Source organism: Teleopsis dalmanni, chromosome 2 (genome assembly GCF_002237135.1).
Source record: "Teleopsis dalmanni isolate 2A chromosome 2, ASM223713v2, whole genome shotgun sequence".
Taxonomy (NCBI): Eukaryota; Metazoa; Arthropoda; class Insecta; order Diptera; family Diopsidae; genus Teleopsis; species Teleopsis dalmanni.
In genome coordinates this window covers 66,162,637-66,175,528 of record NC_051847.1, presented here as the reverse complement: position 1 = coordinate 66,175,528, position 12,892 = coordinate 66,162,637, and the positions used below count along the sequence as shown (strand labels likewise).

Here is a 12,892-nt window from a genome sequence, read left to right as displayed (position 1 = left end):
ATTTCAATTTCTTCAAATGTGAAATATGAAACCATAAGAAAAATTTGAAATAAATTTAATTAAATAATTAAAATTTATCTATAAACTGACATAGATACTTAGGTATATGTGTGCATAAAAAGAACTCTCTTAGTAACCGTACAGATAATTATTAATAGAATGAAGCCAATTTCAAAGGGAAGCAGTCGTATGAGGAGCTATCAAATAACTTTCAGTTATTTTCAACTAATATAGGCCAGTCTAAGGTTTCAAATTACCCACTTGTTCTACATTTGAAGTAACATGTAATTAATTGGGTTAGACTTTTTATTGTTTACGTTTAAGTAGAACAATTTTTCGTATTAAATTACAAAATTTTTTATTAGAGTAATCCAAATAATTTTTGTAAATTGATATTGCGAATTCATCGAAAAGTTTATGCAATTCATTGATTTATTACAAAATTTATTACGTATTTTACTTAAAGCAATATTATTATTTAATGTCATAATTAATTATCTATATAGCAAATGTTTATATGTCAAGAAGAATTTATATTACATTATAACACTTTCACCTTAAAGTTTGTATCTCTAATTTAAGTGCATTTTTATTATAAATGAAAAAATTTAAAGTACAAAAATGCATTATTCACACAAATTAAAGTTAAAATTGAGCTAAATATAGAAGAAACATTATCTTATCGAACTAGAAATTCTATATAATAAAAGCAGTAGGAGCAGATACATTGAATTATATTACATAAAAATAAAAATAATAAATTCAGAATACAAATAAAATATATTCAAAATTTTTAAAATGTAAACAATATTTCTTTATTATATTAACAATTTTTTTTCTTAGTTTTTATTATGATTCATTACTTAAACAATTCTGTAATTTATTTTCAACTCACGCAGATAAACACATTTTAGTTTATAATAATTCTTGGTTTATTGTTTGGATCATGACTGTTAATTTATGAGAAATAATATTCGAAATAATTTTATAGTAATTAAAATTTTCATTAGTTTGTGCAACACATTTTATATTACATTTTTTTGGATCTTGATACTGTGGAAACTAATCATAAGACTCGCAAAGTGGGAAGATAATCAACCATCTACGTTAATAAACTAATACAAAATAGCAACTCATAATACTGCAGCATTGGGCATAAATCTATAGTAATTTTAGTCACTGACTATATTCTTGTTTGAATATAAATGAATATAGATATTAAATTAGCTTAGTAGTTATGGAGTTAGGTTATTGTGGTAATCCTTTGAATGCACTAATGTTTTTCGATCTATTTTATTGCCTTAAATGCATTGAAGGTTTTAGAACCAATTCAAACTTTTTAGGAAAGGCATAATATTCTTGCATATATGAAACTATAAATAATTATTTTTATTTTGTATTTTTATATATTTATTTTTCGTCTATAAAGTAATTTTCATAAAATGCAATATAAATTGCCAGTTCTTTTTAGTCAGTAAAACATTGTAAAGTTCCCTTTCTCATATTAAGTTCAACTTCATTGTTTCAATGGAATCATGTTTGATAACCTAGAGCTGCAGTTTTGAATTCTAAACAATAAGTATTCATATGTCAACAGATTGTTCAATATTCTAAAAATTTATTAAAATTGCTTCGAGATATTGTCTTCAAACTCTTTAACGAAATTTGTACTACCTTTATAATCAAGTCAAAGTAGATATCCTGAAGCAGCAGTGTTCGATTCAGAAATCAGGTCACTCTAAGCCAGGTGTGTTTAATAATGGTTGGTTAATTTTTTTGTTGTGTTTTCGATACTGTTTTTAGTTCACCAAGCATCACAGATCATGAAAAAAAGTTGCACCGATGCATTGGGATCCATCGTAGAGTAGAAGAATTCTACTTATTACTTAAATATAAAAAATTGCATAGGCTGCGGCATTTTGGCCTCGATATATTGGTAAGAAAAATTTTACTTTTTAAGTGACCCTCTTAAGTATAAAAGATACTATATAATAATTGATGCCCCATTTGATTTCTGATAATATTTCAAATGAAATTCTAAATTAATATGATCAATACAGAAAGTTAGGTCGTAAATCTTTATCTTTAAAATTCATAAAATAATAAATGGATCGCAAATCCGATATACAGATGGATCCAAACTTTGTTTCCAAACAGCCTTGGCACAAGTGAATATCCAATTATATTTTATAATTGAATCGTGAAGATCGATATTATGTTCTTATTTTTTAAATGTGTACAAATGGAATTTATTGATCTCCATAATATCATCACTACATAATGCATATTTATTGAATATAACATCAATGATAATTGGTCATATATATTTATTAGCTATTATGACTTAGAACTGAAAAAAACATATCGGAACGAGATCAAGGAAAGAAATTTTAAATGGATTAGTCAAAACTGACAGAACTATATAAGCCGGCAGAAACTATCCACTGCAGTCTTCAACGCAGCCGACCGCTAAGTGCAGCTGCCTTAACGTGACGGAAGACTGTCAATGAAGAGATGAAAGCAGCTGGATTTAATTGGAGCTAAATTTGCCAAGTTCTAACAAAAGAGACAGATTTAAAAAGATGTATATTAATGTATATTAATGTACACTATTTTATATTTTCTTTTACCAATTTTTACTTCACGTTAAAAAAAAATTTCTTTTCACCTTATTAAATCTTTATTGAGAATCCTATGTTATAACATTGCTATAAGATCTGAATTTTAAAGTATGCGGTTTAATATTTAATCCATTTAACAATAAGTTAAAGTACTCTGCATGATATATATTTCTGATAAATGTTTTTATATTATATTACTTATGAATATACAATACGTTGCAATATAATATACAATATTATCGTATTTAGTTATATTACTTTGGTAAAGAGATTTCGAAAAGTATAGAACTACAATAACAGAAATTCTTTTTATATTTATTTAATTTATTGAATTTTTGGCTGATCATACAACTGTTTCGAGTATTGCCAAACAGTCTTGGAATTATTTTTATATTTCTTATATTTAATTGTTCACAAATAGTTTTTTGAGACTGAGAATACCACAGGTTGAACTTGTACTCCGCCAAATTTTAAGCTCAGAGTCAGTGTTCATTACTCAACTGACCTAGTTCTGTGAATTTGCTGTGAAATTTTTATTAACAAATTCATTTGTTGTGTTTATATTAGAACGAAATCATAAACCAGTTGAAGAATAATTTAATTAATTAATTATATTTTTATTTTTAATTGTTATATTTTATTAATGAAGTTATATTACTTTGTAAAGCCAATGTGATAATTGCACTAAGTTATCTCAAAAGTATCGCAACTTCGGTAACTAACGTTTTTCAATTGTTTTCTTTTTCCCCCATACTTTCTCTCACCTTCGCTCTCCGTTATTAGAAAAACTATCGCAGATGTGATTTGTCGCAGCAGTGTTAAGTAGATACTATCTTTTTTTAGTACAATAAAAAAAATAGAAACATAAAGCTATACTTAAATGTTTAAGATATTGTAGTCTTTAAGATATCGTAGTCTTCAATTAGCTTCAGTAAATAAGCATTTATATAGTTTGTATTTATATAAATAACTCTAACTTTATATAACCCTAAGTTCAGTACTTACATGATCTCTTTTTCGTCGAAAAAAGAATGTTCTAAACATATTGTTATTTGATAATTTTTTATATAACATAAAACGTTTAATATATAAAATAAGTTATAAAATAAAAAATCACTTTTGTGCAATTCGTTGGTCAAAGGATTCGCTTTTAAATTAATTAAATAATATTTGCGAATAATTTTTTTAATAAATTAATTTAATTAATTAGTTAATTTTAATTTATACAAATATATTTGTATTATAAATTAAATGAAATAATGTAATCCGAAATTAATAAAAAATATTTGCATTAATTTGAAGTGAAATGCCACACGCGAGAACTTCGCTTACTGAAACCGCAAACGTGTAACTGAAACTGCTACCGCTACCGCTTATTAGCCGCATGCCGTGCTGAGAATTAAGTTGACAGATTTTTGGTTACAATAGGCGATTGACGGACGGCTCGCCTCCACCGCTGTTACCGGGGAGCCCGGATTCCCCACTTGGCTGTGCTCGTATATAACGTTTTTGCATACGAACGAACTGATTGCCGTACAAAAAAGGCGCCAACAAATTAATTGCTAATGACTTCTGCCAATAAGGCGAAGATACGAAACGGTTTGCGCACAGAATTCTAGTATGAAATTTTATTTAAAACCTCTACGAAATTTTGAATAGGTAAGCCATATTTTTCCATTTATAAAAATTTATTTCATATCGTTCGATATGTCAAGATTTATATCTATTTATCTGTCAATATTTATATCTCAGCAATGTTCGTTTTGTGTAAATATTTCAGTTTTGTTTACTCTTGTTTTTGGAAATTTTTCACAATTTAATTTAATTGAATTTATTTTTATTTATATTTTTAGATACTTTTGCATTCGTTTCTTTGCTTCACTGAGTTTTTTTTTTTTTAGCTAAATGTGTGAAAATTGCTTTGTGCGGCAATTTTGTGTTAATTTCTTATTTAATGAATCAATTAATTAAATTTTTTTTATTATGAATGGAAATTTGGAATAACTTTCATTGCATTTAATTAAATTTCATTTAAATTTTATTTGAATGCTAAATGTTCATAGTAGCTTAAAAAGTTGTAGTTTTTGCAGATTTTTAACAAGTGAAGTGTGATAATTTACGGGTCTTAAAATAAACCCACTATAAAAATTAGTTTTGAATCTTTTTCTATTTACTAAAACGATTCTAGTTGTTTTCCTAAACTACCTCGAATTACTTTTTTAATTTATTTTACACTGAAGATGGTAATGAAGATAGAATGAAAGCGAAAGATCTGTAAATGTAAATCTTTTTTAAAGAATTAAAATATAATAAAAATTCTTACACTTAATTCTTATTATTAAGTGTAATTTTTTATAATATTTTTATAATTTCATGTTTTTAATAAACGACCTAAGTCCGGTAATAATCGGTAATTAGTAATTCCCCGAACTTTAAAAAAGGATTGTCTGCAACAATATATTTACATGCTTTAAAAAATTACATTTAAGCAACTATTGCAATATACGTGAAGATCGATTAAAAGATCTATTTTTTTTATTACAAAGAAAAACACGCAAACGCTCTTCAGCTGTTCTGTAATATCCTTTTTGTCATCCGGAAATCATATTACATTCTCTATAATTCATTTCTTTCATTCTGCAACTAATATTAAGAATTGGTGGGTTATGGTGCAATAGATTATAAAATCAAAATACTCTGCAACATTATTTTAAATCCCTACATATATTACCATATTAGATGGGAATCATATTTTTTATCATTTTACCATTCAGAAAAATATAACATTCTATGAAATTCATTTCTTTAATACTTCAACTGTAATAAGGGATATGTTTTGAAGCTATAGATTATGAAATGAAAATGGTCCTTAGCAGAAATTAATTCAAAAATTTCAAAATATCACTCTAAGGACGATGTTTCAAGTTACGTGATATGATATAACTTTGATAATGAAATCTTACTATTCAAATATTAAGTAGAACATCAAGGTTAAACCCTTTAACCTATTATAGAAAATAAATTATCACCCCAAGAATCTTAAGCTCTGCTCAAAAATATTTAAGCTTGGATGGGCAGATTTGCTGATATCCGTTCTGTGATACTTTAATATTGATTCGTAAATATTTCCAGTGTCGATCATGTAGGGAGTACCCAGAGAAAAAGTAAAACCCCTAGCTATTGTCAACTCTAATAAACCACAATTTATGATATACTCCTGATAAGTGGGAGACGTATCGAAAATGATAAAATAAAACCGACAATACAATACAATAGGTCATTAGTCAGTTACCGCCAATGCCGAAAAAATTGGTATGCATTTCTATATATAACTTCTTATACATAGTTATATATACTATAACTTATACTGTACACCCAATGTTAATCAACACGAGACTAAAGGAAAAGTGTAATTTTTTAAAATGTTCATTGTCATTATATTCTTAAATTTCTTGTTGACATTAAGTGGACACGTAGAGAACCTAAATATATACTTTATTAACCGGATTGTTAAAAATAAAAATATTTCTTTAAAATAATTTTTTACAGTGAAGTCATTTAATGTAAGTTTGATTTCGGGTGAGATGTATTCAAAAAAAAAATTTTTGATAAGAGGGAACACCATTTTTAAACTTATAGCCAGAAATGTATGTGCTAAAAAAGGGGAGAGTTGTAATAGGGACCTTAGCATCTTTCACATAATTTTAGTCATTTATAAAAAATGTTTAGCTTATTAATTAGTTACGATGTGTTAATATTGAATATACATATAATTATGCATTTTAAATTTATTTTAGGGGGTGAGAGGAAGGGAGTGAATCTCTTCAGCTTCTTAAAACCCCTTCAGTTAAATGTCTGAACCTAGTGTACTTTATTACACTTTACACTTTACTTTATTAGGTTCAAACAAAGTTTGTAGAACATTACAAAAAGAGCTTGAAATATGTACATAATGTATTCTGTTAGACTTATATATAGGATGAACTTTAAAATTAGCTTATTAAAAGAATGATGTAGATGAGCAAAAAAAATTCAATTACGGCTTTGTGTCAGTTGGTTAAGGAGCGGTGACTCTGCGTTTGAAATTTGGTAGGGCACGATTTCGATTCCTCGTACTTACAGGCCAAAAAGTTATTTACAAATAACTAAATACAAGAATTATTTCCAAGACCACTGATGAGGTGTATTTGGCAATACTCGAAACAGTTGTATGGTCTGCGAAAAATCAAATCAATTGAAAATAATATAAAAATAATTTTTGTTGTTGTAGTTCACTACTGTTCGAAACTTCTCTGTTTAAGATTAACATAATAATGAATACTGATATAATTTGATATATTAAAACTATCTGTAATATGAATTGAATCTTAAACATGAAATGTAGGGCAGCATAAATTTATTTTTATTTACCTGCTGCAATCGAGTTTTTTTAATTTTTTCAGTAAAAATCTATCAAGTAATCAATCAGAAAAGCTAACTTAATTAATGTAATTATTAATTTCATATTAATTTTTATTTTTTTTGTTTCTTAAAAATGTTAACTTAGTAATACTTTTCGTATAATTTTGTTAAAATTTGTTAAAAATTTGTTAACTACCTGCAAAAAAAGATTTATTACTATTGCGGGCAGTAATTATTAGTGATTTTAAAAATCTTTGACAGTTCAAAATTTGTGCACAATGTTGGCTAATATGTTATTGACCATTTGAAGGCATCTCCTGTAAATGTCTATTACAGGCTGATACTTGTCAATTTTTATTTTTGGTAAAATAAAAAGTTATTGGTAACTAATTTGATCATTTAGATGGAGCAGTTCCAACTAACTGTGATCCAAATAAGGCAACTGCAAAATGTTACCGCACCATTTAAGTGAGTTGCGCTTGTACAATATCTGTCAACATATCGGAAAATAACATAAATTTTTGTGTCAAATAATCCATAACAAATTTAATTACCAAAATAAATTTTTAATTTACTTGATATTGAATTTTATGGTTTTCACATCACTAATGCAATCCAATAATTTAATAACAGCATAAATCACACGCATACGGGCTTAGCCACCACGCTGAGGCAGCTTTCTGTGGCATAGTCATAATTGAATCAGTTTTGCTATTTGATGGCAAGTACATATGAGTACTTTGAAGCCACACTACCTTCAAATATTCACCGCAATTTGCAGTGCTTGTTAGAAACCAAATGAAATTTAATCTCAAAGCCATTTTTCACATACCTAGCAGTTGCCAGTATATGTCGTCTCCTCTGGCAGACGAATGCATGTTGCACATATCAATTTCAGGGACATTTCAAAATTCATATAAAAAGGCTATTGTGCACTTACCTGATGTGTATCCATCGATTCATCTTCCGGCGTTAGTGCAAGTGATGATTTTCTGTGTCCCGGCCTGCTGCCACCACCAGATGAACTCGTGCCGGATGTACCCGTACCTGAAAGTATATGAAACAAGGACATGCATTTTAGACGCAATAATTCAATAAAAATTTTTCAAAGACTATGTAAATATGTTGGGAATAAAGTGTTGAAATAAGGACTGACATAAATGAATTATAAATGAATTACATTTTGTAAGAGATTTATCTGCAAGATTCACTCACGATTCGTTAAAGTTTGCATACGAGCAATGCTTAGTATGATTTTGTTTTATCAACAACTTTTATTTTATATAATATAAATTTTTATAATTAACTTACGTTTGTTTTATAACTCAGTTTAGTAATAAATTTAATTTAAAAATATTTTCAAAATTTTATATATCTCGACAAATGAAGCTTATAAGGAAGTTATAAAAGTTTTAACCGAAATTCATCGTGCAGTTTAATAACGACTAATTTGTATGAAGAGAACTAATATGACTTCTGTGTCCATTAATAATGGCTGTAAGGAATCAAAAGCGTATAAAATGAAATAATATATAAGTACAGTTTGTAAAATATATTTAAAATTTCAAAATTGGTTAAAAAAGGTATATTACAATACAACTTCTCGGAACTTTACCATGGGAGCTTTCTGTAGCTATATAACCCCAGTTTATTGAACGAGATGTTGGTTTTCTATCTATTGTTGACAGTAGGCCCCTCGGGCTCTTCGGCTTGTATTTTCTACTCATATTGGACTCTCATTTGGTGAAAATTATTCGTTGACCATATAAACGTATAAAAATAAAAAATATATTGACTTTTTAAGCATAGATAAAATGTTAATCGAAAGGTTTCTTTTTATATCTTTTTATATATTTGCAAAATTGTGGACTTTTTAATCAAATATTTTAAGTTTAAACAGGAGTGTGTTTAAAATTTGCATCATAATTTTAGTATAAGTAATTTGTTACTGAAGTCAGTGACGCATTTGCTCACACTAAACTAAAAACAAGTCACAAGTCGATGAAAACGATAATTGAATTGGGAGAAATATGCTTCGAAAAGAGATGTCATCAAACATACTCTAAGGATTTGGTACCCAGTAACTATAGGATTTTTGCAAATACTAAAAATTTGATTTAAATAAGAAATATGATATGAACTGGAGCTTGCCTTAAAAGCAAAGAGAAATTGTTTTCAAAGAAAAGCTAGAAACATTCTGGTACCTATACCACTCTTGAAAAGAACTAAATATAATATAGTCCCATTTCTACCAAAATAAAACAATGTTTGAAGACGTTTTAGAGTAGTCCAGCTAAAAGTCTGCATCGGTTTAAGAAAATGGATTAATTCCATTCATTATAAAGGAACAATTATATATGCCCCGACTAGAAGTCAGCGTACGAGTAACAACGAAAAGCACGACTTCTCATTAGGTAAAGATGAGCCAACATGATAATTCTATAAATTTGAGCAATTCCCTAATTTTGTGATACTATATTCTTCTGTAGAATGAGCAAGAAAAAAGGTCCGAAAAATGATTCGTCTGTATTGATGCGGTAGTACTGAGCAGGTAACGGTTTACTTGAAGTAGCTAGCTGGTGTATTTTTGGTCTAGTTTAGACCAAATCAATCTGTACATCTGATAAGAGAGTTCATTTGCCAAATCTTGCTTTTTAATACTCAGATATTTTTGTTTTATTGTTTCATTGTCAGATGTTTTTGTTTAACTGTTGCAAGTGAAATACCACTATCTGAGAAGTGCATGTTAGGGACAGAGTGCCTGCCTTCTCAAACTCGTCTCCCCTACAGTTGCCTGAGATGTTCCTTTGTTCAGAACCCAAACGCCTACCTAGGTCATTAAGGGACGCCTGACATTCTCGAATTGTGAGAATTGTGGCTGGGATTCAATGGTAGCTTAACTGTCCGGAAAGACTGCGATTTTTGTATCAGGAATCGAGTTATATAGAATCTATGTTACAGTATAGTGGATTGCCATTACTTCTGTCTGAAAAACACTGCAATTGTTAAACAGCCAAAGTGAAAAACTAAAATCGCGTTTTTTACTGAAATCGACTCGTTGACTAAAAAGCCGTCTAAGTTGATGTCTATTATGTTAAAAGAGATCACTTTGTCTAAAGTTTAGTCGTACCTACTAGGTATAAGAAAGTCGAACGCTCAATCGTGGCCCGGATTAGAGCAAATTTAGTCAATTGAGATAGAGATTGACACATCCTGATTCAGTATGAAGCGATCATGTCAATTGTGGACCAACGAAAAAGAGCGTGAAGTTCGGTTGTTATTTATTCAGGGCACAATGAAAATTCTGTTGTAGAATGCATCAGAAATTTCAGATATGTGGAGCATCAAACTCAATAGAAAATGAAACATAAACGGTTTGTTTTATAAAAACTATTATTATTCATTAAAAAATTAACAGTTTTTACTAAATATATGAGTTGTTAAGAATCCAAGCTCAAAACTTCAACTGAGCCAAAAATTATTTTAATTCAAAAACTAAAAACAAAATTATGAAATCCCAAGAATCATTATACATATAATATATAGGTCTTTGGACTACTCTGAAATGGTTTAAACACCATTATTTAACTTATTATAAAATAAGTGTATAATTGACAGAAAAAAACTCAAAAAACATTGCCAGAATAAATAAAACCAAAATTGTAAATAAAATTAAGAAATCACTTCAAATACTGAACCGCATGGAGTCAATAAAATTTATCTATCAGTACATCGCATAACTTTGGAATAAAAAAAGTAATTTTAATAAGATTGACATACATTTTAATAAAACACAATGAAAAGGAAATGAAGAGGAAGTAAAACATGACAACGAAATGGGGGAAAAATAGGACAATGCAAGAAAATGAAAATGAGAATGAAGTATGACTGCAAATGAGAGCAATACAAAAATAATCGAATCCAATTTGATTAAATTTGTGAAAGAGTGTGCATTTGTGTATGCAAATTAAATTTGTACTTTTTACAATTAAATAAATAAATCAAATTTTTTTTTAATAAATATTTTTTTACATTTCAACAATTTTTAGAAACAAGTACATAACACATATGTTTGGTATTAATTGACACGTGTGTGCACGCTGTAAATAACAGAGCATAAAATTGATGGATAAAAAAAATGCGCCTAAAATTAGGCTTTCACTTATCACTCAAAGTTAATGTTAATATACTTTTTAATTTATTTTTATTTTTAATTTAATTTCGTTTTTTTTTATTTATGTATTATTGTATTTTCTTTAATTTGTGTAATTTAATTATATTTTTTTACTTTTACGTTAATGCTTACCATTTTCCTTTGAAGCATTTTCAGTACGTTTATCTTCAATAGATTTTGTTGTTTTGCAAGTATCTTCATCATTTGATGCTATTTGTTTTGTCGAGCTTTTGGTTTGATCTTCTAAAGCTTCGTGACTTTTATCATTATCAACACTTTCTTGTAAATCTTCATCTTCATCATTGTCATTTTCGGTTTCTTCATTATCATCGTCTTCATCATCGTCTTCATTATCTTCTTCGTCTGTTGTCCCTAAGGTAAATATTGGCACGGTTCTTACTGCTGTTGATGTTAGTGTTTCATCTGTTACTGTTACTGGTATTGCGGCTGTAACCACAGCATTTGCGGTATTTTTACCATTTGTGGTAGCTGTGGATGCAATTACCAAATTATTTGTATCTTCTCCAAGATTATTTGGAATTGCTGTAGTTGTATTTTGAACTGGTATTGGTTCGTTGGTGGCAATCATAATTTTAATTTATCTTTTTCCATCAAATGTATATTTATTGATTACATTGAAATATTAATTTTTTAATATTCTTTAAAATTTTTTGATTTTTTAGTTTTAATTCTCAATATTAGTTTTTATTGTTTTCATTTTTGCTAAGTTAATGTTTCTTTAGATTGAATATTACTTTTTTTATTTTAATTCGTATAACTTTTTTATTTTTCACATTTATTTAACGGCACAGCAGTGCGTATGAGTAACATGTTTCACAAATTATTTAATTGTTTATGTTATTATTTTACATATGTTTTTTGTACTAACTGTAACGAGTATATGTATAAATATGTATACGTTTATTCATATTGAATATAAATAGATATATACAAATAAATTTTTTTATTTAAATGACCACTAATATATCCAATTATAGTTTGAATATGTTTTAAATATTAGTGAAAAATAAAATAAATATAAATAATGTAAATCAATTTCAAATTTTTGTTTTAATAATCATTTTTATTTTTATATCAATCTCAATACGTCGCAGACCTATCTGTATCTCAAGACCTTCATTCATTGGGACTATTATTGTTTTGAAACACACATAGATCTGAGGCACATTAAAATTGATATAACAACAAAATTATTAAAATATTTTATGTATATACTTATGTACTTATATGTACTTGTATATGTATGTACTTATAAAATATTAGTATAGTTTGATATTAACTTTTTTCTTCCTGGTTTATTGTTTGCCATTCAATTAAACTACACTTATAAAATTATTTGCGTTATTTAGCAAAGAGCTAAATTTATATAAATGAAAGAATTATTTCTTTCTATATTATGATCTATATATATATTATAGGTTTGTGTTTTTTGAAACGCACACAAAGAGAAGGAACACAGGTGGCATTGAGCAAATTTTCAAAATAAGAAAAAGTATAGTTTATAGATAATCTATAGATAATCATAGATTATAGATAATCTATATGTAATTATAGAGTACCTCTAATAGGCAGAAATTATTATTACTTAGTGATTCTTAAGAATGACTACTATTATAAAAAACACTTTTCACGTTTCATAGATTACTTAAAAAGCGACAGTTCTCACTAGGTGTAT

The 12,892-nt window shown here is 27.5% G+C and overlaps 1 protein-coding gene across 1 annotated transcript in view; it reads right to left on the bottom strand.

Annotated features, from left to right (window-relative positions):
* Positions 1-11,798, bottom strand: part of LOC119674748 (secreted acidic protein 2-like) — a 20,273-nt gene extending 8,475 nt beyond the window's left edge. Inside the window, exons 1-2 of the mRNA XM_038085904.1 lie at positions 11,329-11,798; positions 7,963-8,069 (exon numbers count right to left, since the gene is read on the bottom strand). Coding sequence (XP_037941832.1) covers positions 7,963-8,069; positions 11,329-11,785 — 564 coding nt within the window. The 5' untranslated portion in view covers positions 11,786-11,798. The remainder of the gene's footprint in view (positions 1-7,962; positions 8,070-11,328) is intronic.
* Between the last annotated feature and the right edge of the window lie 1,094 nt (positions 11,799-12,892).